Here is a 27119-nt window from a genome sequence, read left to right on the forward strand (position 1 = left end):
AGAAAGTAATACAGTAATAGAAATGGCTTAATTTTCAAGCATAGCTCTAAAGAGCTACGACTATAAAAACATGTGTTGCAATTAAGTATGCTTGAGTTTAGTAGAATAGCCTAATAGCTCAATTCCCCGTAAGTATTCTTCCTGAAAGCAGCATTTTTACTCCAATCTTTAGTGACATTTTCCAGAGCATATCATATCTGAAAATGATATTTCTACTGAAAACCCAGGTCTCTTTACACTTAAGATAGAAGCTTGTTAGGAAGTATATTTAAGAATTTAGGTTTTAAGACCGAATTCCTTACAATGAAGATTTTGAACTCACATTTTCTTATAAGTTATATTCTAATACATGTGAGCAACTCTTCTACATTCCAGCATACAGTGTTTTATTTGCATTTTATGGTTATTTGTAATGTGATCAAACAATGTCTGAGTTTAATATTGAGCTGGCTTTCTGCCCACGTTGTGTGCTATAGAAACTAAAGTGTGTTCACTATGCCAAGTGACTCCAATTCATTTAAAGATTAATTTCTGATAATATTTCAATGGTATCCCTGAAATTATTAATACATGCTTCATAATATTTTATTATAATATTGTAGAGAAGATAAGTGCTTTGTAATACCCTGGAGTAGCCCTAGTTTTCAAACTGTCTCTGAAAACATGTTTGAACATATTTTCTAATTGCTAGAGGGAATGAGCAATTCCAATTAACATAATCACTCTTAAAATATTTTAATATATTATCTACACTTGAGATCTAACCACTTCAATTCAAAGCCAGATAGAGGTTCTGCATACTCTAAAAAAAAGCACCTATCAAGGATTGGATCTTGATAATTCTGTGATTTAAGTACACACTGTTCAGAATACTATTTATCTTAAAATGTGATGCTTTATGCGGCACAAATACACTTAATTAGTATGCTGCTTATAATAGTTTCTCTAAAATTATTAAATGAGTTGAAACACAGGTTGTTGCAAACATTAAATGATCAGCTTTTGAATCAATCATCTCAGAAGAAGAAAGATTTGAATGATCTCTAACATGATAATTTTAAAAATGCAGTCTTAAATCAAGGGGATATACTTCTCAGTCAGAGATTTTGAGACTGCAATTAAGATGACAATTAATTGTGTCACCCATTAAATAAGGATTTGAAATGAAGTTACAGATAGGTTTCAGAGTTGTGAGATTTTATTTTTTTCTTAAATTTGAGCTTTAAGATCAATTTGGTACAAAAGAATTGTTGCCAATTACATGTTCTTTGACTGAAGCACAATGCCAACATCTGATGCTATATTTTTATAGTGTATGATTGAAAACATGGCTTATTTCTGTACTGTTCATATATATCTTTAGGTATAAAAGTTCTCCCTTCCAGATGAAGTCATATGAGACTATCCCAGTTCTGATTTGCAGTATTTTCTGCTGGTTTGTTCATGAACAAAGGTGACCTGGAAAGGGATGGAACAAGACCAAATGCACAAGTACAGGCATGGATTATTCCTTGAAGAGGACCTCCTTTTTTCCTTCTATGTTTAATTTCTATACAATTTCCAGTCAGAGAGAAATACAGGACAAATACTGCTAAACAAAAGTAAATGATTATGCAGCTATCCTATAGAGTATGCTGATAATTTTCATTGTTTCTCTTATTGCTTCAAAAGTCTGAGTACTGTAGACTTTGACATCTGTGAAAGACATTGACTTGATTCCTAATTAAAGGTCATCCTTATCACTACAAAGGTTAAATACAGTTTATGCTGTAAAAATAAGTAAGGTATGTTGTCCTTTCTCTAGGAAAAAAAAAAGATCTATGCACACCAGAAGCAAAGTCAATCAAACCCCATTCTTGGTTTTCCACGCTGTCATTTTTCTCCTTTATATGTTTTTCTGATAGGTCCCATGGCCTCTTTTTGGCCATTCCTTCTCCACCCACTTCTGCAGTATTTTTTCAATATCAACTCTTTGATATAATTTACAGAGATCAATCAGCTGCTCCACAGTTCTGTCACTGTTCCGTAACAAAAATTCCAAGGTGGGACTCTGTTGTTTCTGTTCCAGAAAGCACAACTCATCATAAGTCATTCCCCATTTGCTTGCAAAGTTTCTCCAGTTTTTCACTGTCGGGTGGGATGGATCCAATTTGATCCTCATCGTATACAGCAAGTCTTCATCATTTAGTAGGTCACCGATGGTTGGCTGGTGAGATGTACACAAAGAGCAAGAGCCATTTTCTGCACATGACTTCTTCAAAGCTAGAATTACAATTATATTAGGGAGTTATTCCACTGTTTTCTGGTAAATAAAATTCTCTGCCATGTTTCAGATGTAATGAGCCTCGTTCATGATGATTTAGACTGTATTCCAATTTGTTTCCCCATTTACCCTCCCTCCCTTCCACTTGTTGCATGTCCATTTGAAGCAAATCTTTCTTCTTTCTTAAACTACAGTTTCCCATTTGAAACGATATTCTGATTATAAAATTGGCTCATTATTTCTGCATTGAACCATTGGTTGCTATGTGCTCCTCCAACTAAAGAGGGTACTGATCTTTACTACACAAAGAGCAGATAGGTATGTGAAACCACCTATATAGTAACATCATGATAATTTATTTTATATCTTTAATACTGTCCCCCCTGGGTAAGATATTGAGAACACCATTATCAGTACACATAAGAGTGGCTTTCTAAGATTGCAAAGAGAAATATTTCTTGGACAAGATGTTTTGAAAACTGAAACTGTTAAGAGCCTCTGTTAAGAAGAGGCTGGACCCTGGATGATGTACCTGTAAACTATTTTGCCTAAGCCACCTAAATGAAAAAGCAGGAAGATTATTTTATAATGCAAGGCTGTGCAACTTTGGGGGAGGTCCAAGCTGTCCTTTATATTCGGCTTTTGGAGGGTTGTACCACTGAGAGCAATGGGTAAAGGTAAGGCTAGTAATCTATTTTACTAAGCGTTACTTTAAAACTTCAGTCAACCGAAGCAGTGATGAGCAGTAGAGATCAATTTTCATGGGCTCATCTGTTGCTGACCATGGTACAGGTAGTCCTTGACTTACAATGGTTCATTTAATGACCATTCGAAGTTACAACAGCACTAAAAATGATGACTTATGACTGTTTTTCACACTTATGACTGTTGCAGCATCCCCATGGTCATATGATCAAAATTCAGATGCTTGGTAACTGGATCATGTTTACGACGGTTGAAGTGTCCTGGGATCATGCAATCACCTTTTGAGACCTTCTGACAAGCAAAGTCAATGGGGAAACCGTATTCATTTAACAAATGTGTTACTAACTTAACAACTGCAGTGATTCACTTAACAACTACGGTAAGAATGGTTGTAAAATGGGGCAAAACCCACTTAACAAATGTCTAATTTAATAACAGAAATCTTGGGCTCAACTGCGGTTGTAAGTCAAGGACTTACCTGTATTGTAATTTGAAATACCAGTATAAGCGGAGTAAACAGTCATGAATATGACTTAACAGATACAATGAAAGAAAGAAAAAATATATGGTATGCCAGTGAAACTAAGAAAAATATGACAGACTTCAGTGAAGATGATCTCAACTTGGAGAGTGGAATATGGAGGCTTATAAGGAGAAAGAATCTGTATATAAAAACTATGTTTTAAAAGTACAAACTAGTCTGATATAGACTGGTGGGTCTGTCTGAAAGTAGGAAAAATGGTATCTAGGAGAAGATGTTACTGTATTCCATAAGATGATATGAATGAATGGAAGAAAAGAATTTAGAGAGTACTGTACAGGAAAAATTATGAGGTGATTTGGAAAACCAAGTATGAATTATAATAGAAGTATGAACAATGAGGCTTGTTGGATCAAAGATGGGAAAAAGCTGTAAAGAAAAAGAATCATGTAACAAAATGACTTATGCAAAAAATGAGTGTGAAAGGTATTGTATAATTGTACATAAAGAAAAAGGAAATAGCAAAGAATGTAGTTAAAGAGTGCAAGGAACAGTTATGATGTCAGAGAAAATGCAAGGTGATTTTGATGACAATAAGCAACAGAATGGAACTAAGAATAAAAACAATGAAATGACTTGGAATGAAAGTGAAGCGAGGAAATGCTGGAATAATTGCTTTAGAGATTTGCATTGTTATGTTGTAGAATAGGATTAAAATAAATGCTATAAATGTAAATTGAATATAAATTTAAAAATAATGAGGAGCCATCAATGCAATGAAAATGTTGAAAAACTGTAAGACTGTGGTTTAGACAGTATAACTGGAGTTATGTTAAAGTACTGTGGTTAGATTATGGAGCAGTGTACAAATTGATAAATGTAAAACATCCTCAAAAGCAGACAAGTGAGAAGTTTAAAGAAGGAAAGATTATGTATAATGCTATACAGCATAGTATATAATTGTGACTGAAGACTGTCATTAAAGCAAAGATTGTAGCATGTAACAATATGGTGAGGTATAGTGAATAGTGGTGATGTAAATGCTTCCAATTAGGTTTTTTTTATCTCTTTCAATCAGGGTGGATAAAAATCAATGATTTTTTTAAAAAAATCAAAAAAATCAGATTTTTTATTATTTAAATTGGATTTTTTTGATTTTTATCAAATTTATTTTAATAAAAAACTTTTGGGGTAAAAATCTATCGTAAGATAGTTTTCTATTTAAGATACATAAATAATTTAGTTTATTCAGCATGAAATGGAGCTTAGTTATGTAGCATGAGGCTGTATATTCTGCAACACTGGGATTATCGGTGAGTCAACAGTGGGTCAAAGGAGTAGCAGAGATGACAGTTGCTCTTTAAAAATTATGATTTAAATCGAATTGATTTAAATCAAGCCTTTTTACTAGTGATTTAAATCATGATTTAAATTGTGATTTAAATCAACTCGATTTAAATCAAATCCACCCTGCTTTCAATTCTTACCTTTAGTTGCTACTTTACTTTCTTTTTTTGTATTTTGTGTAATGTTGCTTAACCAAAAGGGAATAGTGTAGTATATATATATATATATGTAAAGTCATTTAATGAGAACTAAATTAAACAAATTACATCTACTTAATCTGATTACTTAAGTTTTTTTTTAAATGTCATCTTTTGCTCATTAAATTTTAAATCAGTTTCCCCTGAAATATTTTTAGTAAACTATAGTTGGATTTTATATTGCATCATTCACCTAAGTGTTTCACAGCACATTCTGGAGTAGTAGAGCATAAACTGTGCATGCAAATACAGTTTAATTTTAGACATTAAATGGTTTCATGACAACTTCAGGAACGGTTTCAGAGACCAAAGACCATATGGCATTTTGGGGCCCTATTTGGCCCCATGCACATGAACGATTCTTCTAAGTGTAATCAACTATCCTTCTAAGAAGCAAAGTAAGCTTCTGGGTATGCACGTGTAAATGAAATACAATAATACCAAACTTTGTTAATTTTGTAATTTTCCCAAGAACAAGTTCCTCCTCATATTGTCATCCCCTTATGAATCCAATCTCAATTTTGTGCATATAGACTTCACAAGACAACTTCCTCGTTATCATGAAATCATCAAGCATGTTCTTAAAAGAATTTCCCTATATTATCAGAGCACAGAGATGTTGCAATAAAAAGATCCGTCTTGTCAACCAGTGTAATGAAAGACTATTTCTTTCTACAGTAATAATGACAAGTATCCTAGTTACAACAACAACAACAAAAAAAAAAACTCTGAAATCAGGCAGTAAATATATTTTGGAAATGTGCAGAAAGTTACCTGTAGGTGAATCACCAGCATTACTTTGAGTGTCATCGTCTTCTTCTGGCTACAAACAAATATAGTCCTGCGTTAATGTCATTTAATTTAACGAATTACTCACCTTGAATTTAGAAAAAATGTGTCATTAATATTTCAAGGTTTGGAAAGGTCAACCCAATAAAAAAAAACCTAAATACTTTGAAGAAGGTATATTTCTATAGAGGAAGATTATCATAAAAGAGAGGCACTTAATTCCTGAGTTCAGGAGGATTTTATCGTGGTAAAATAGATTTGAAAAATCTGCAGCAGATGCTTTTGCTATTACAAAAAAACAAGCTTAGATGAAGAGATCCCCCCCCACCCCGCTCTTATTGCAGCTTCAAAGATGAAAGCAGGTGGGGTTTTTCCCTTGAGATATTTTCAGTAAAGTACAGTTGGCTTTTGTATAGCGTCATTCACCTGAGAGTATTACAGAGCACTCTGGAATAGATCATAAACTGTGCATGCAAATACAGGTAAACTATGTAGTTATATAATATGCTGTAACCAGACACCTTTACTTACCTACACTTAACTGCATTAGTACATCCATTCCAAAGAAGCCACATAGATAATTTATGTGGCAAGGCCATGACAACCATGCATACAATGCCTAATCTGCCTTTTGAGCTTGATCACAATTTGGAGAGGAGGCAGGGAGAAACCTAACACCTTCAACTTAAAACCGTTTACATTCCATGTTTAATTGTACCAGGCGTATTGTTTCTGCAGTACCAGCTATGCCAAATATTGAATACCTTATGCCTAGTTTTCCGAAATATTATACATGGTATAGGATGGTTTTTCCTCTTTTTTCTTTGTGTTTCATATTTTCTTTTTATTTTCATCAGTACTGTTTAGGTGACTTCTTTTAGTTCCAGCAAAGCAGGATGCCAAATGAGTTAAAATGAGGGTCACGTCAGTCTTTAAATGGCATGGGTTTTTTTTCCCCCACCAAAGATAAAATACAAAACGGAAAAAGAGAAAGGAAAAAAAAAACAGATTAACAAACATCCAAAATTAAAACAGGGAAACAGGGAAAAAACATCTTGTGTACAAAAAAAAATATTTCGATTCTATTCTTAAACATTTAAAAAACCCATCCCGGCTGAATGCTAAAAGAAACATTAAAAAAATAATATGTTCTCCTCCCTTTACATATCGGGTCTACCTCAAAAGAGAGTGAGACAAGGACCCAAAATGAGCATGGGCACTGACAAAAGCTAAAATATGTGAAAAATACAATTAAAGCAAGGTAAAGTCCTTATTTACTTGAGACTTCAACAGATATAGATTATCTAGTTTTAAGTATAATATTGAATTAGAATTGTAGTGATGATTCAGTTGGGAAAATTAGCACAGGAAGGGGAAACGAGAGAATAACTTAATGAGAGGGAGGTAAAAAGGGCATTGTGAGCCCCCATTTGGGAGCTGGCAAGGCTGCTGGAGAATCCATGAAATTGGCATTTGTCAATCTGAGAATCATTCATCTGGCAACATGATAGTGTGGAATATGGAAAAGCAGGGCCAGAATTAAAGAGGGAGTATTGGGAAAATAGAGAAGAGGCAATAACACAAGTTATAGAAGCAAGAATATAACACAGAGATAACACTGCAATATATTCATTTTATTTTCAGTGTTAAGACTTAAACAATATTATTTCATGCACACAAAAGAGAAAATATTAGATGATTTCAATAATCCTGATGTTTCCAGGAGGAAAAAAATCCTACAATGCAGCTTGTTCACTCTGCCCAGATTGCAAAAGTAACTAAACAAAGCAATAATTATAAAAATAAAGCTTCTATTTGTCTTAGAATTATAATTTTTATCAGATGCATCCAAATTTTCTTAATTTTTATTCAGTTTGGTAATAAAAAACCATTTGACAAACAAAACCAAATTACTGTCTATTTTTTGGATAGTATACACCATCCAAGGTGCAATTGTATTGAAAGATTATTAACTATAAAGCATTACATTTAACAATTTTGTTAAAGAAATGCCTCTTCATAAGTTGCAAGACCAGACAAAACTACAAATTTGTCTCACATGTGAGGGAAGGTAAGAAGTCTTGCCTAAAGGCAGAATATGGATTCTGCACATCTATTTCATTACTTAAGGGAAAAGAAAGAAGAGGTTGCAGCCAGAATAAGAATTTGCAATGCTTGACTCAAAATACATCCAAAAAGGTGTTAAGTAAAATAACTAGGAATCAAAGTAGTGTGTGGTTGCCTTCTAGTCCTAAACTGTAATGTGGTGATTGCCTTTGGCTTGGGGCAAAATGTTGAACCCATACAATTGTGGTTTTAACAACAGACTTGTTTCAATTAGCCTGTGGCATATAGAGATGTATGAATGCGGTCAAAAAGTTGCCAATGCTGCAAAATTTTCATGCCTAGGTTTGCATTTCCTCAAGGACTTAGTATAACATGAATCTCCTACCTCTCTGGATATTTATTTACTAAAATATCATCTACTCTTGTTGTCTATTCTTCCTGCTCTAGATAGTTTACAACATATGGACTAAATCATTAATACAATAAGAAAATCCACCATAAAACCAAGAAATAATAAACAAAACAATTAAGAACTATTTTTAAAAACCCTGTAGTCGCCATCATGTAAGTCTGAATTCATTCTTAAAGACTGTTTTCTTGTCTTCTATCGTTTGATAGGTGCACTCCTAACTTTGGGGCAAGCTATTTCAGAGGGAGGATTTAGTATGAGAAAATCTATCTTGAGTCCCCCCCCAATTTCTTTCAGGGTCGGTACCCAGGCATCCCTTCTTTATTTGATAGTATAGGTCAGACAGATTCTACACGAAGTAGATGGTTCTGAAGATAACAAGGTGCCAAATTGTAGTATGCCTTTCCTTCACTGAAGGCAAAGAGTATCTAAAATTCAGGATTTTTTTCATGGTGTCTTCTGCTCTCTTTCCAGATTGCACCTAAATTTGAAATAAAACTTTCAGCACTGATTTACAGTAAACTGGGGAACAATACTGAAAAGTCTAAATGTTGATAAATAACAATAAATAATATTGACAAATATTCTAATAGGATTAATAACATTTCAATTACCTGGTGTATCAAGCCAGAATCTGATGTTAGGCTTGTAATGTTAATGGATGAAATTTCCAAAGTCACTTTTTCTGTTTGGTATTCTTCATCTACAAGGCAAATATTCTTCAATGTTAGTCAGGTTTGGATCACTTGATCAAAATATTTCTAAAAAGGTTCTGTGATTCAGAAAGATTACAGTGCCAATTCAAGTAATGTATCAGGGCAAGAAAGAAAGCTGTAATACAGGCATACTGTTCCATTCATAAAATTTAGCATAACCAGTGACGACTTGCCTAAAATTCTACATACCAAAGATTGCAGAAGGAACTAACCTGTGGGCACATTATCAACCATTAGCTTCCAGAAAGGATGTATTGAATGAAAGCCCTGCATATACACAGAGTAAGTGAGGAACTGCTAGTCTCTATTATGCTAATCTTCTTTTCCCTGAAATACCATATATCCCTCTTCCAAACCATTTGATATGTCAACTTGCCTGCTAGTCACCAACCAATTACATTAAAATCATCATTTTACAACTGGCTCCCATATGAGTTGCAATAATTATTAATGATAACATTTATCTGAAATGTCACGTAACATTTCACTGGCTTCATTCCTGAATATCCAGTTATCATTAACAGGTACAAGAACAAAGCCAGATCTTTTAAATTGCCTGGGTGTGTTCATATACAATAGTTACCCTCATCAAATCCAGAGCAATTTCAGGTCTAAGTATAGCAGAAAGAGAAGAGGAAGAAGGGAAAGAGGAAAAAGAAATTGCTGCCGAGACAAACTTTATAAAGATCAATCTTTCTCAAACTTGCCACAGTTGAAATTTACTCCAAAAATTCTAAAAATTGTCATGGTGTCTGAGCAATTTTGAGAGCTTTAAGTCCAAACATCTGGAAATGCCCAGATTAGGGAAAGCTAATGTTAGACTGTATCTTCCAGAATACTCAGTCTGCACATCTACATGATACCACTGGAGAAGACAGAGCTAGATCTTCTTTTTCATAGTAATGATCTTAAGTCTACCTTCTAATACATGTATTACATTCCGGATAATTCAATAAATATTAGTTACAATTGTTACAAAAACGAAATGTTTAAAAACCTTAGTTAGGGAATACTGTTTTATCAGAATAAATATTCATATTTTTATTTGCCATTCCATATACAATGGAAATTCCTTCAAAATAATTATTTCTCTTTAAGTGATTTCTCTCTTGCTGTTGTTTGGTTGTTTATTGATTGATTTTGGATACCATCCATATTTTTAGAGTAAGTTGAGCTGAATTAGCAAGGACCACATCTAAAACATGACTAAATTTTGTGCTGTATATCTGGACATAAAGTAGTTCCACAATTGCATGAAGAGATTGATGATGTTCCTTCTGCCTTTATTGCTTCACACTGTATTGATTCCTACTTTGGTAGGATCTCCTAGCCTCCAGTAGATACTTTCGGTATCAGAGTGAAATAAGAAAACAGATGATCCATATGCAATCTTTTGGCTCCCACCTAATTCTTGGCTCCCAAACATTCTTCTGTGCTGGATGTCAGAGAAAGTATATATTGTTATTGCTTACCCATTGCTTTCTTATAAGTGTGCTTCAAATGTTCATGTATGCCTTTAAACATATAAGTGGCAAATATGGACAGATTCCAAACAGAATCCTCCAGAAGCGCAGATTACTACGGTACTTTGGGTAAGAAACATGCCATTAGTGTTACTATCTATTCCCTCAATTTCAGTAGCTGGTCATGTAAGATTAATGCAAACTCAGTACTTTAAGTAGATCCCTAAGGTTGGAAGAATTGTATGAATGTATAAATTATATTCACAACTTGCAAAAAATGACCAAAAGGTTTAACTTCTGAAATAAAGCAAAAGTCTAGGATACATGGCCCTTAAAGATGTGGGATATTTGCAGATAACTACAGGTACTGCCATACGCTTAGAATAGATTCATGAGGCAAAAAATAGTATTCAGTGGAGAATTCCAAGAACTACAAAGCATAAGAATTCACCTGATGGAGATATAAAAGAATATATATTTAATCCTCAAAGAAGTAGAGGTAAAACTTTCAACAAAATGACTTTATAAAATGTCTTAGCCCTGATAAACGACTTTAAGTTGTAGAGATCCAAGGCAGGTTAACCCCCTTTATCTTTCTTCTCAACCAAGAAATGTCAGGAACATTATAATTGCTCCTTTGAGTATGAATTCCTGAAATTCCAAGCACCACAGAGAAGATGAGGGATAAGTGAATTATTACCACTTGTAGCTGAGCGTTGAACTTAGTGGTATAATATATACAGTATGTCCTATGATCATAAACAGAAATTCATAGGACTGTAGTGTTTTCCTAAACTGACAAATGTATCACAAATAAAACATCATGAGCTTAGGAGAAGGAACAATATTTACAAAAATTGTCTGATTGTCATGTTGGCAACTTTTAGATTTTGGTCAGTATCATCTGTGCGGTCTAGTTATCTCTTATATAAGGTATACAATATGAAGAGTCTTTGAGAAGAGCAAGTCCTGAATTAAGGATGATCCTTCTAAGCACAGACTGAAATTACATTAATCTTGCTGCTGCTGTTATCCCTCTGTCCACTGATGAGGCCCACCCATCAAAGAGAGGGTTTTCAATACAATTCATAATGTTCTGAGAAATTCTTCATGAGAAAGACTAACAGACTTCAGCAAGCCAAGTACAAGAAAGAGAACCATTAACTGTCTTGCTGTTGGCTTGGTATTTCATAGTATTGACCTGCCGCTTGGAGAGACTATAACCTTCAGAAGAAAATAGTTCTGATGCCCTTTGTTTATCCTGTGGGAGATGACAGAACAGTAAGGCTATTGTCTTTTATAGGAAACAATGATGTTAGCTAGATAAGCCTAAAGGATGTAGAGGCAAAAAGACAAGGCTGCGGTGGAATAAGTACTGTGGTTCTCTCTTGTGAGCCACAAGTTTTTTTCTTGACTTGAACTGAAATGGGTTTACAGTTAAATGCTTAAATAAAATATGTAGTTCCTTCCATCAGTTCTCTATATTGTACAACATCAATGGTACAAAAATTAATCAATGCTGTGTGCCTTTGCAGATTAAAAATAGAACTGGCAAGATAGATATGATAGTCAGCATCCAGAGTAATCTGGAACCAGGCTTTTTAAAAAATCTTTGTAAATAAATAAACCAGGAGCCTAAGCATCTGCATCAAATGGAATATTAGATCATCCATACCCTTTGAGTGAATAATCCCCATATCTAATGACATGGATAATTGCAATAAAATGAAATTTGTTTTCTAACATCAATGCAGTGTACTAATTGCCTACATTTAGGTGCACTGTGATTAAGGTTGCTTGTTCTGAGGGGGTGAAGATGAGATGGAATGTTGATACCGAACTTCAAACAAGCTTGGCTCACCACGTCCATGAGGGGGGTATCAAAACTGGAAGATGGGCCCGGACAGAAAGCTATCATGCCTCAGCTGGCATGTCACAAGAAAGAAGTTTGATGGTCCAGGCTGCATGGCTTGATTATACATCGTATAAAACAAAGGTAGTGGTATTGTTTGTTAATGAAACTGCTAAATCTCCTATAGAGTAGGTGATGACTTTAATAGCATGAGGAGGCACTGGAAACAATTATCACAAATTATGTTGTACCATATGAAATAAGATAGGCATTCTGACAGTGGAGTCAGAGAACATCTATCATCCCCAGAGATTTTATGATTGGGAAAGTATACAAATATATTAAATTAATAAAAACATTAACTGTGGCACTGACTGACTCAATACAGAGAGTATAAGAACAGAAACTCCTACAGGTAAGAGAAGCAGAAGAAATCTGATCTTAGTTCTGAGAAGTAGCATGGGTGAGTGAAATTGGGTCTTTCAGGGTAGGTAGTTGACTATCTCCCATATAGGATTATTTTACAAATAACTCAAGGCAGCTAACCAGTGGTGGGATTCAGCCGGTTCTTTCCAGATCGGGCGAACCAGTAGCAGCGAATGCAGGAAGCTACGCTCACCCGTTCGGATGTAATGTGCAAGCACTGCCCATGCGCAGAAGGCTGTGTGCATGCGCAGATGAGGTGTGTGCGAGCAAAGCAAGCATGCTCACATTTGCGAACCAGTAGGGAAGGTAAGTGAATTCCACCGCTGCAGCTAACATACCCAATACTCCTTCCTCCTGCTATTTTCTCCACAACAATAACCCTCTGAGGTGAGTTGGGCTGAGAGAGTGACTGGACCAAGGTCACCCAGCCATCTTTTATTCTAAAGCAGGACTAGAATTCACAATCTCCTAGTTTCTAGCCCACTGCTTTAACCATTAGACCAAACTGTATCTCTGGGGTGATGGAATTGAGCTACTAAGGTGAAAATGAACGACGGAGAGAAAACCGTAAGATATTTTCTTACTTGGTGGCTTCTTGACCTTAGAAGATTTTGAAGGTCTCAGAGTTAATAAAAGTTGGGAATTTCAGCAAATATATCTGGAGTCAGTTCTAGAAAATTATGAAGTCTATGAAGGGACATACAGTAACAGATTCACTATTGTGCCATATCTAATCAAGTTTCATATTACAATATTTTTTAAAAAAATAAGAACTGCAGTCATTGTCGTTTTCTATTTTTACCTTTGGGTAATGCTGTATCTTGAACAGGATACTTTTCTATCTGTTCAGACAAAAAGAAGACATATTTTTAAACAATTATTTTAGATACATTTTGAAACACCAATTATTTTGATTTATTAATTTCTTTGTTCTGCTGAATTTGTAACCTTCCAAGCCAAATACAGTCTCCCAGCTGTTCACAGAGCTTGCCAAGTATTCAACAATTCACATAAAGTATTTATCCAGTCCCAAGCAGGACTAAGTAATCAATGAAGATTTATCAAGCCCTTTATCTGAAATTTTAGTAGAAATTATTAAAAACGTGGGATGGGTCTGCCAGTAAAGATGGCAATATCTCACCAAATCTTCCTTCCATAATTTGATTCAGAATCCTTTCACTAAATGGTTTCCAATACTTTCATCCCTATAAGATTTTGAAGGAAATACTTTTAAAGGAAATGATGCTTGAGGACAAATTTCATTCAGGATTCATCACACTGGTACAAATAATAAAACCACTACAGGGGTTCTCAAACAACTCTTGGATAATGACTCCAACTTCATCTCTCACCACCAGAGTTTTCTGGGTACAACTTTTTTATCCACACAAACCAATGGAAAGGGAATCTTCAATTGCCCATTTCTGAATCAACAGAACAATCTAAATATGAATCACTGATTAGTTATGGTCATTTTCCTTCTTGATTACAGAGATTAACACATACTACCTGTTTAGTTTCTAGTTGTTACTATTTCAAGTAGTTTCATCAAAAATAGCTGATTGTTGCATAAAAGAAGAGTGCACTACGGTAGCATCACTCATTCTTTATAGAGACATGTAACTGGATGGAACAGGTATTAACTTCCCATTACAACTTTCTTATTATTAAAAAACAGTCAGAATTCTATAGCTTTTAGAAATCTGAAACTCAGTAGTAACAACTAAATATTCTCTTCCACAGCACTCTATGCCGTAGAGAAATGCTATTTGTATGGCAAGCTAATTAACTATTTGGGAAGATCACAAAGGAAATGATTGGGTGATCATGTCCCTAGACTTATTTCAGAGCCTGTATATTGTCACATCTTAATTACTGAACTTTTCTGAGTATGAAATACTATGTACAATAATAGCAACCAACAAGTAAAATAAGTAAATTAATGACCTAGTTAGCGGAAGTAATGTTTCCTTTGAATCAGTCTCAACTTCTGATAGCTTCATGGATATATATCCATGCAGTTTTACTTGCATCATAAAAATGTTGCCAATACCTTCTAGTAGGATATTTGTTCAACTTCCCATTGTAGTCCACAACCCTTGCATTTTCTAGTAACCCTTATCCAAATGTTAACCAGCTCTCACTCTGCTTATCTTTTCAAACGTAGTCAAGGTCAGTTAGGTAGAATCACTTAGCTGGGCAACTAGCCACTTCAACACATTCACAAAACTACAGTACTTACATTTTCCGAGGATAAAGTGCTAGGGTCAGTGTCTTCTACTGGTTCTTTAGTGGCTTGATCTGCTGGAAACAAGCCAAAAAGGGGCTTAAGCTTACAGTCACCAACATTTTAGAGATATTTATTACTTTACTTTACTTTACTTTACTTTACTTTACTTTACTTTACTTTACTTTTTTACTTTACTTTACTTTACTTTACTTTACTTTACTTTACTTTACTTTACTTTACTTTACTTTACTTTACTTTTATTGAATTTGTATACCGCCCTACTCCCGAAGGACTCAGGGCGGTGAACAGCCATAGAATAAAACATATAACATACATATTTATTTGTACTTTAATTGCTTAATAATTACATATTCAGTCAGTTTGCTGCAAACCCTACAACAGCGGTTCACATGCTGGTTTATCCCAATTGGGTGAACAATTCTGAAGAAAATGGCTTGCTCTTATATGTTCTTGCATACATGATTATGTGTCAGTTCAAATATAACAACCTTGCTCAATAAACAATAGTCTAAAAGCCATATTAAATTTAAAAAACAGGACATTTTTATTATATAATTTTTTATTTCACAAATGGCTTTAATTTACATTAAGCCTTTAAACAATTTGAATATATAAAAATCAGCTTAAAACATCTTGAAATCATTTAAGTTGTTCCTTCACATTTCAGTTATACTATGTATTTCAGTTTTCAACAAGTTCTATAAAAAGGGAGTCAGTTACAGTATCCTACATTAAATACTGGATTTCCTCCTTTAAAAATGCAAATTATAATATCCTCTTTTTTTCCACTTTAAAGACTGGCAGAAATTTTTTTTCCCTGCTGAAGGATATAAAGCTGAATTCACAAAAGTTATAGCATAAGGCAGACTTTTATAACAATTTTGCTACACTTCAGAAGGATGCTGCAGGGCTTAATTTATTCAGCACTTGAGTGAATGATTCATCCGACTTTGAGAGTATGAGGCGCTCCAAAAAGACTTTAAAAAAAAATATTCTAAAAAGTCATTCTCAATACAAAGCCCAAAATATGAAGAAGGGGTACAGTGAGACTCTTTCAAAACCGAACCCGGCTGCCTCTTATCACTATAGTACGCGGTGGTGATTTCGAGGAACAGAATCTCAAGTCGGACAAGTCAAGAGACAAAGACTTTCATCTAAGAAGAACGCTGCCTTTGCCAAAAATAGCAAAGTAGCAATGCAAATATACATACTAATAATACGAGAGGCAGAGGGCTGCTCGCCTTTGGCAGAATCCCGCCAACGAAGAGCCAGCTCCACAGAGCCGGTGGGAGGATCAGTGTCCACCCAGGGAATCCGCCCGCCCCCCTCCTCCCCCCTCCGCACTGCAAAGGCCACTCCAGGATCCCGCCTCCCTTGCTCTGCTCTGCCCGGCCCTCCTTCCGGTGCCCGCGGTCCCCGTCCGCAAAGGGCGCGCAGCCCACCGCTCTCCTGCCTCTGTCTGCACCAAGGCGCGGCCGCCCGTTCCCGAAGGCTCAGGCGAGGCGGGTTTTTACCTTCGGGCAGAGCGATGGCGGGAGAAGCCATTGGGGGCGAGGAGGTCGGGCAAGCCGCGGCGAGCTGGAGGGCTTTGGCACCTGCGATCGGCCCGCCGTTTCCCTCGCGGACCCTCTCCTACTTCTTCCTTAGTTAGCTATCGCTGGACGCTTCTGCGCTTCCCCCTCCTGTAGGATGAGAGAAACCTTGGAAGGGAGCGGAAGCTGCAGGTAAAGCCCGAACGAGCAGGGGAAGAAGCCTGTGCGGGGCGGGGGAGATACGCTTTCCCCACCCCCCAAAGCCACGGCGGTCTGCCTAAGCGTGTTTTTTCTTCCAAGCTTTTCCAAGCACCATCGGCGACTTCTCAAAAAACGTGTGTGGCCCCTGAAAAATGTCTTGTAGCATCCGTTTTCCGAGGCGGAGGGGAGTATCTTAACTGACTTGTAGATTCTCCACTTGGAGGAGTAAAATTCAGGATTAGAAATAGCCACGGAAAACAATCCCCTCCTTTTGATAAAGTACAGGTAGTCCTCCACTTACAACAACTCACTTAGTGACCGTTCGAAGTTACAACGGCACTGAGAAAAGTGACTTGTGACCATTTCTCACACTTACGACCGATGCAGCATCCCCTTGGTCATGTGATTTACATTCAGATCTTGACAACTGACTCACTTTTATGATGGTTGTAGTGTCCCAGAGTCATGTGATCCTCTTTTGTGACCTTCGGACAAGGGAAGCTTTACAACTTTTTTACTAGTTTTAAAGAACTGCAGTGATTCACTTAACAAATGTGGCAAGGAAAGTTGTAAAATGGAGCAAAACTCATTTAATAAATTACTCACTTAGCAACATAAAATTTGGGCTCAGTTGTGGTCGTAGGTTGAGGACTACCCATATATGAAGTGTCATCATTGTGAATTTTTAACACTGGATAATGTTATAAAAAGTTTTTGCTTAGCCTGCAGCCTGAAATATATCTGTGACTAAGATCTCAGCGATTTGGCTTGAGTTGAGTTCTCAATAGGACTGTGTTGTAAGAAATATAAGAACCTTTCAAAAATAAACGTTTTAAGAGCATACTTAGAGTTTGCGATTGAAATACCTGCCTACAGGGCTTGTAATTTTAAATATTTCTGCTTACACTGGTTTTTCCCAAAAGTATTTCATAGCATTCTCACACTGGTTTTCTCAAAACATTGATTTGATATAGATGATTAATAAATCTAAAGATTATTTTGTCAGCATCAAATAAAATATGTAATACATTGTGCAATCAAATTGTCATTAATACAAGCACGATAATTTGCAGCCATAAGGCCTTTCTGAACTGAAATGCTGTCCTCTCATCCTTGAGTTGGAAAAAGCTCTCCCAGCATAAATTTGCTATCTCCATTGCTAGAAAACTTGCAGATAATATTTTAAGTCACTGCAAACCTCTGGTTTCCTTCAATTTGAAGGTTGGCACAGTCTTCTAGATATATATCCTGGGGCTATACTTGATACAAGAGAAAATGTCATTTCAGCTAAGGACTTAAGGCTGTCTCAGTTATGGGGGACCAAAATGAAGACAATGTCATGAGAACATAGCTGAAAAAAGATGTTTCCAGTGAATTATTTATGCCATGATTATGTGCAAGTGGAGAAAGGCCTTACAATTCTTTCCGAAACTTGCTTCTCAAGGTTATCACATTGTGCTAGTAATATTTCCAAGGTCTTGTCTGGTAAAAAAGGTTCAGTCTTTGTTCTCCAACCAGGATTTAAAGTAGGTTGCATGCTGAAACATACCTGGGATAGTGTGATCAAAAGTAAAATATGATGCATTATTTCATGTAAGTTTACATACTTATTAAGATTAATTCATATCTTAATTTCCCAAGAGACCCAGGTGAAGATAAAAAAAAAAAGTTTAGAAGTTAGTATCTGGAAACCTTTTCGGTAATAAAACAATTTTCAATAAATGGAACACTTCCTATTTCCTGTTGTGCTGCTCCATTATATGCAAAATAATTTTCAAATCAAACCAAGTTTGATTTGAAGTGCCTAGTAAGCATTAGACACTCAGTCATTTGAAAGATAGACAGTATTTTTTCCTTCATCCTATTACACCATGAAGAACATACACACAGCAACAGCAACAACAACTAGGAAAATGAATGAAAACCACACTGTTTAGAGACCTTTATTACCAGATACTATTTCTATGATTCTTGTTCTGCCTATTGCAGTGATAGTTAACCTTTTTGGTACCAAGTGCCCAAAGCGCGCACTCACACGCACGCAAATGTACGCACGCGTGCCTGAACCCTCAAAATGCAATGCAAGTGCCCCCCCCACGGATGTGCCCCCCCACGCCCCCTGTTTTGGGTTCCAGGTTGGTGCAAGAGGCTTTCCAAGCCCAAAATGGGGCGTGGGGGGCCTCACGAAGCCCCCCCCATGCCTTGTTTTGGACCTGGAAAGCCTCCTGCACCTCCCTGTGCATGCGCCCCAACCCCCGCGCATACGCAGCACAGACCTGAGCACCAGCTTGCCAGCAGGAGGCACATGCATGCACTGTGGAGCTAGGCTGGGGCGACAGCTGGTGTGCCCCCAGAGAGGGCTCTGCATGGCATCTGTGGCATGCATGCCACAGGTTCACCATCATGGGCCTAGTGTATTTCACCCATATATGCCATATATGGTTTGCAAAAATCCAAGTGACCACATGATGGCACTAAAAAACTGCAGATTTATTTATCTTTTTGCTAGACCTGGATCATGGATATACCCGTACGTACCCTTGGCCACAGTGACTGATGATACCATCTACTGCTGATAAGAAGCTTTGCATTTTTAGAATGATTCAAAAGGATAATCATTGGCATTGCCTTTGGTGTCCTACACCAGTGCCTACTCAACCATAGCCTGAAGCCAGCACAGCTTTTTGTTATTCGCTAGTAATTGTCTGGATTTTTGCAGCTTTGCTGTGATAGCCCTAGTGAAATATTTGTGGAGATGAAATAAGTTTTGAACACAAAACTTAGTTCTCTTGAATAATCTATTGCTCATGTTAGTCTTCTTGGCTGGATGGGATAGGGCTCCTAGGGTTAGCCTGAGGCATTATCCTGGAGTTGAGATTGTGGCTGGGCTCAGATCCCATCCTGCCAAAACCAAGAGAATTTTCCTCAGCAATAAATGAACAAGTATAATATATTTGACTCATTGATTTAATTGGGTGTTCTTTATCTAATTTTAGGATTTGTACGGAATGAACATTTTAAGTCATATTTATGTAGAAATACTGAAAATTCAAAATGGTTCACATATTTTAAGTATACTATACATACCTACCAAATGTGCATGCTATCCACTTTAGAAACTGTATGCAGTTAACAATAAAAAGAATAAACACTATAGGTTGAGCAAATCCTAATCCCATTTTTTTAAAAAAATCCATACCAATACCATAAATAAAAACATCTGTTTAAAAAATCTTCAAAAAGCACCCTATAACCAGCATGATTTTCCAAACTATCTGCAGAACAATTTCGTCTTAATGAGTATGAGCAAGGCCAGCAGACTGGTCCACACAAATCCCAGCTGCTCCACAAATGTGGAAGCTACTGCCGAGGATTCCCTTCAGGCCACTAATCTCCGTTTCATGATTCTCAGCATCTCTTCTCTGGGTGAAAGCACAGAATGGAAGAATTGATTTCTTGACTGATTGTGAAAAAATTGATCCTGAAGATACAGAGCCAAGTCATGTAGGGCAGTGGTCCCCAACCTTTTTATCGCCGCGGCCCGCTGAGCGCGCGCAGGGGTGGGGGCACGGCCCAGGAGCTTTTGCGCATGGCCCATTGCGCACGGCCCAGGAGCCTTTGCGCTGCAGCGTTCATGTCCCCCGGCCGCTGCGCGGCCCGGTGCCAGGTACTCCACGGCCCGGCACCGGTCCGCAGACCGGGGGTTGGGGACCACTGATGTAGGGCTTTAAAGGTTGATATTGCCACTTAAATTTGATCTGGAAACCAACTGATAACCAGTATTGCTACCATAGCATTGAAGCTACACTGGTAAACCTACGCTACCCATTAGCAACTAAGGTGCTGCATATTGTACTAGTTTCAGTTTTCATTTTCAAAAGCAGTGCAATAGAGTGCATTGTAATAGCCTAATTGCATGCTGAAGATATTATAAATTATTGCTATAAGCATATCTAAGGCAGAAAAGCTTGCAGCTGCCATACCAACTATTCACTCAGGACATTAAGCATAGTATCTCCTTTCTTCAGTATGTAGCTATTTGTCTTGGTTGGTAACACAACCCTAATCCTGATTTCTCCATTAGACATGTCCCAGATGAGTTTTGCATAGGATTGCAACCTAAATGAACTTGTTTGAAAAACATTTATGGAAATTGTTATTACACAATGTAGTCTTCATGAGATAATTGTTTCTGCTCCTGCTTTCTCTATTCAATGAATGCTACGCCAAAGGAACAAGTTATGGATTTCATTATTATAAATGCCATGTCTTTCATCTTTTTTTATAACAGCTGCAAATGAAAATGTTTTAATCATTTCTCTATGCACTTTCTAAGTCATGAAGGTGCTCACTGATCTTTATAATTTCCTTTTTTAAAAAAGAGTCATATTTCCTGATTCAATTCATTTACAATGGTAATCTGAATATCTGAGCACTGGAAAACTATAAAACCTGTGAAAGTCAAGAAATCTTATGAATAGCAGTTCCCACTTTTCACTGTGGTTTGGAGATATCATTTTTCCATCTGCAAAATTATATGATCTGTCCAGGATAGAATTTGTCTTTAGATCAGGGGGCCTCAACCCCTGGTCTGTGGACCGGTACTGGTCCATGGAGTTCCAGAAACCGGGCCCTGCAAACAAGTAAAGCTCCATCCATGGGGTTCAGGCAGCATACGAAACAGCACTCCCTCTGGTCCACAGGAAAACCGCTCTCCATCGAACTGTCTCTTGTGCCCATAAGGTTGGGAGCCACTGCTCTAGATTACTATGGAGCAGCAATCCTATATACCGGTATATTTGCTGGAAAATATGCAGCTCATTGAACACAGACAGTTTTTTAATAAATAGGAAATAGGAAAGGCTATGTCTACAGTCTCCAGAATCTTAAAGATGAATTATAAAATGAGAAAAAGTTATAGATCTGATTTAGAATTTTGAAATAAAGTGAGTGAGAAACATGAATAATATCAACAATTTCCGTAAATATTATGCTTAGATTGTCACTGTATAATGCCAAGCCCTCTGTATCAGCAAATAAGACAGTGCCCTCTAGTGATTCTCAATCCAATAATACTGGCAAATATAGAAAATTGTAGTTTTGTGCTTAAAAATAAAAATGTCTTTTAAGATTTATTGTTTCAGATTAATTTTTAAAAATAAAATTAAGCATTCTTTGTAATTAGCCATTATTAGAAGAGTAAGATATAGTATTCTAAATAGTCTGTCAGGCTCAAAGAAGGACACTTGTGTAGTTCATCAGTAGACAAAAATATCGCTCTGCAGTCCCAATCTGGTGGCACAGAGTCTAAAACAATGGGGGCACTGGAAATCCATTCTTGTAGTAATGGTGGATGTTATTCTATGATGCTGCTCACAGTTTTCTATCAGTTTTTGGTGGCACCTATCTTCAAAGTTGGTAGGCACTTCATGGCACAGGACTCACTGGCAGGGGTGAAATCTAGCAGGTTCTGACAGGTTCTGGATAACCGGTAGTGGAAATTTTGAGTAGTTTGGAGAACCGGCAAATACCACCTCTGGCTGGCCCCAGAGTGGGGTGGGAATGGAGATTTTGCAGTATCCTTACCCTGGAATGGGGTGGGAATGGAGATTTTGCAGTATCCTTCCCCTGGAGTAGGGTGGGAATGGAGAATTTGCAGTATCCTTCCCCTGCCATGCCCACCAAGCCACGCCCACAGAACCAGTAGTAAAAAAAATTTGGATTTCACCACTGCTCGCCAGTATGTTCTGTCTGGAGCTACAGCTTCTAGCTCACTTGGCTGAATATTAAAAATGGCAAATGGGTTACTTTTAAAGCATCTATGTAATGCTTGCATGGTCAGCCTTGAGGTGACTTGCCAGACTCCAATGCACTATAAAAGCAACTGGTGAGCGATCATCCATTCCGATGACATATCCCACCCATCTCACCTAAGTTCTAATAATCAGGCACTCAATGCTGGTGGACTCTATATGATCCAAAATCTCCAGGTTGGAACACAAGTCATGCCAACAAATGCCAAGGATGGAAAGGAGAGCACACATGTGAAATTTCTTCAGTTGATTGATGTGCCTTTGATACAGAGTCCAGAAATCACATTCCAATAGGAGGGGAGGGATGACCATAGCTCTGTAGAATTTTAGCTTTGTGGAGATATTGATGTTTTGTTGATTGAGCACTCCAGTATACAGCCACTCGGGTGCCTTGCTGGCCTTGCTAATCTGAGAGTCAATTTCTTTGTCCAAAGACCCATCACCCAAGATGATGTTTCCCAAGTATTTGAAGCTATTTACATTTTAGTTAAGTGTTGTCAACAGTCATCAGCTTCTAACCAATGACATTGTAAGAATTTTCTTCAATTAAAACATAAGACTAGTTCTGCTGGATCAAGCCAAAGCTTTCTACGATCCCTGGTTGTCTCTTTCTGCATCTTTTCACATCTTTACTGTGATTTTCAAATGTGAAGCCTAAACTGTGTACGGTAGATAGTATTGCAATCACAGAGGTATCTGTTTATCTAAGAGCTTTATACTGTTAGCAATTTTAAAGGTCTTTCCTAATGATCCATACTATGGAATTTGCCTTTTTACAGCAGCCATGCACTGAATCAAATAAGTTATCTACTATCATCCCTAAATCTTTTTCTTGTTTACTTACAGTATATAGAACTTAGTCTCTCTTAATCTATATGTACAGTAGTTTTTGCTCAATATGTATTACTTTATATTTAAATTGAACCACATTTATCTCAAGTTTGAGAACTTTATGGATGTCTTTACAATCATCCTTGGTTTTTACTATTCCAAAATGTTTAGCACCATCCAAGCCTCGGCTAGCTCCCTGCTAACTTGTAACTCAAGATCCTATGTAAGTACATTCAAAAGCACTGGTCCAAAATAAATTTTTTGAAGAAATCCACTTCTTATAACTATCTATTCAGAATGTTGTCCATTTATTCCAATTGGCTTCAATTTTTAAACCAGTTCCAATCCATAAAAATATTTTATCTTATTTAATAAACTTTGACAAGGAATTTTGTCAAAGACTTTTTGAAATTCAAAGTTTACACTGTCAGCACGATATTCTCCAGTCATGGGTCAGCTAACATTCTTGAAAAGCTTTAAAAGATTGATGAGGAGGGTTAATCTTTGCAAAATCTATCCTGATTTTTCCTTTAGAAGGAAAAAATGCTTATGTATTTTTAAATGATTATTTATTTCAACATGCTTGGGATAAATTAAGCAGACCAGCTAATAATTTCTGGGAGTGCCAATGAGGACTATTATCTATTATCTTCCTAGCATTATCGAGCACTTTAAATTGCATCTGGAAGTCTATTGGTAACCAGTGTAGAACTCATAGTAGAGGTCTAAAGTAAGGCTATCAACAAGCTAACATATAAACACTGCACTTTGAACCAACTGCAGTTTTCAAGTGATCGTTAAAGGCAGCCCTTTAAGAGTGCATTACCAATCTATGTGGTAATGACAAGGTCAGAGTTATAGCAAGATCCTCTTGCCCCAGATAAGATCTCTGGAAGATGAAGTGGGCAGAAGCAATGCCTTTACAGAAGTAACTACAACTATCTGAACTGTTTTAAAATTCTTATTGAAAATATAAAGCATTCTGTGTTACTTTATTATTTGTAAAATCAATATAATCAACAATTACAGGGCAGATCTAGAAATCTGATTGTATCTTACAAAACAAATCTTAGAAAGTAATTTTATTGTGCATAAACACTTTAAACAATGCAATAATTGGGGTAAAGCATACAGGTAATTAAAATAATGAATTGTTTTACAAGGGGGAAAAGCAATTTACAATTATTTAAAGCAAACTCTAATGATTGAATTATTAAATGACTAAAGGAAATTGGGGAAAATCTTAAAATGGTAAATTAGGTTTGTTTTATGCCTGGTACTTGAAGATAATTCACTAAAGAAAAAAAAGCTATCTATTAGATCTGCCTACAAATTGTAACAGTGAACATTTGCAGAAAAGTAACATCCTACCTTAGCTCTATTTGTGCATCAATATACTCTTCATCCAGCACTTGGAAATAACATCCAATGACACTTTCTGCATTGGAAACTATAGAAATACTACTTTCCCCCCAAAATTATTTTGCCTGTTTTCATTTACAAAAAGCCTGCTCAAGATTTTGCCTCTTCGGGAAGCAAAGGGATTGTGGATCACATAGAGGTATGCCAAGTCCCCTTGTTAAATATTTTGTAACCAACCATCCAGCCATAGGGGAAGGACTTAAGCCTCAGTCCTATACCAGTATAGACTTGTCATAAGCATCTTTTAAAACGTACATTCATGCATGCCAGGCAGAAAAATGCAGAAACTGAATTTAAATTCTGTGAGGTAGGATAACAATAAAGATAGTATTCCTTTGGTCCTGTGATATCCTGCAAGTAATGAATAAGAGCAGGTTCTAAACAAGGGTCTTACCCCTTGAAAAATGCTGGGAAGTGCAGACAAAAACAGTTGAAGGAACTTTTTCAATAGCAATTGCATTTCTAAAAATTGAAACATTGAGAGACACAATATTTCCCCCCTTTGGACTATTATATTTAATCACTCTTAAAATACAGGTGTATTAGTCAATCCAATATATTATTCCTATATTAAAAATGAAATATATGTATCTCATAAAGATATGTTGTGTTCCCACTATCTTTTTGTTTTTATTTTACTTGGATGAATTATTTTTATTTGGATTATTAATAGTTATTTTTATATTTAATATATTTCCCATATTCTGAACAAAATTGTCCTCAATGTGTTATCCATCAGAGGTATTAGACTGCATTTCTTATACCATCTGCAGCCAACTTGATTATACAAGATGGAAGTTGTGGTTAACACAACTGAAGGCACTAATCTGTACATAATGTTTCAGCATGTCTTCTTCTATACTTTCGTATTTTCTCTTTCTGCAAAGTCCATTTCTGTAGCAAGATCTTTTCCAATGAAACTTTTACATCATGATGCAGTTTAAAATTATCATTGTGGGCAGCAAGATGTTATCACACAGAACATAATGTTGCTTAATGTTTAAATGATCATTGCACTCCTACTAATGATTAGTCAGCATGGAAAGAGGAATTAGATCTATTGATTTACATTGTTTATTCAATTAACTTTAAAAATAAATACTATATTTTAAGTACTGGTTTAAAATCCTTTTACACTTTAGGTTTTCAAACTATGTGTACTATTAACCGCTTCAAACACCTATTGCCTTGTTCCTAAAAAACTTAATAATATTAAAGTAATAAAGTGACATGCACTGGAATAATGTTCCTAGTTTAAGAAAAATAGTTTATTGCCATGATGAAAATGAAGTACTGCTTAACATAAAGATCTATACTGGAGGCACAGAATGTAACTTTATGTTCTGCTCTCTTGGGTATCATTCAAAACTCAGGATATTATTTCCACTGGGAGGAAAAATTAAGTTGCAGAAGGCTGCCCCATCTATTATATACCAGTTAACTATATAACTAACTAAATAACTATATAACTAAATCAAGTATTATTACTCTCAAGGAGTTTCATATTTAGAAAAAATAAAAACACCAGCCAAACAATATCATTATAGTTTATTCCAGCTGGATTGAGTAAATGACTACTTTAGGTGCACTCATAGTTATGTCTGCATTTTTATTTCTAATTAAAAGTTAAATAATTTACAAATGTTTCATAAATAATTTTCTTCTAAATGACCATGTCCCTACACACAATAGTGCTTCCTATGGGCTTCAAAAAGTTAGAGAGTAACTGGATAACTACAAACCAGGAATAAATTCTAATCTTTTAATGCTATGTAGTATTTATTTAGATTTCTGCTAGCCAGATAAAGTAACTGTATACACATACACACAAATACCAAAGGGAAAGAAAGAAATCAACCGTGAGTTTCCATTTCCAACCCTATTATTTTTTAAGTATCTGGATAAATATTACAGTCCTTGTTTTCAATTGTATAGTACACTCCTCAAATCTCATAAAATGAAAAAAAGATTATACATTAAGGAAACATACACATTAAGGAAACATAACATAATACAAAAATATTTTGTATTATGTTAATCAGAAGCAAGTGAATGCCTTATTTTGAGTATCTGAGTATCTGAATAGTGACTATATATATAGTCTATATATATCTATATTCTGAATACTTTGACATTTTGTAGAGAATTTTTGATTTGACAGCATAAAAATGTCTGTTTTCATTATAATGGAAATTTCAACTTAACTAAAAGTGATGTTAACACCTGAGATTATTTTAATTTACTAGTATAAATGTTTCTGAACTGTAAAGACAATGCTTAATATAGTGATATAAAGAAATAGTTAATTTGAGATTTAAAATATTGTTTCAAAGGTGCTTTTTCAAAAGGCACCT

At 36.0% G+C, this 27119-nt stretch overlaps 1 protein-coding gene across 1 annotated transcript; it reads right to left on the minus strand.

Annotated features, from left to right (window-relative positions):
• Positions 1–1885: 1885 nt before the first annotated feature.
• On the minus strand, positions 1886–16511 carry EDARADD (EDAR associated via death domain). Its single transcript, XM_070950744.1, has 6 exons — positions 16481–16511; positions 14958–15016; positions 13518–13557; positions 8873–8961; positions 5768–5816; positions 1886–2262 (listed from the first exon to the last, which is right to left on the minus strand). The coding sequence occupies exons 1-6, from the start codon at positions 16509–16511 to the stop codon at positions 1886–1888; spliced, it is 645 nt and encodes a 214-aa protein (XP_070806845.1).
• Positions 16512–27119: the final 10608 nt, after the last annotated feature.

Source organism: Pituophis catenifer, unplaced genomic scaffold (assembly GCF_029215685.1).
Source record: "Pituophis catenifer annectens isolate HBS135680 unplaced genomic scaffold, rPitCat1.0.hap2 SCAF_1, whole genome shotgun sequence".
NCBI lineage: Eukaryota > Metazoa > Chordata > Lepidosauria > Squamata > Colubridae > Pituophis > Pituophis catenifer.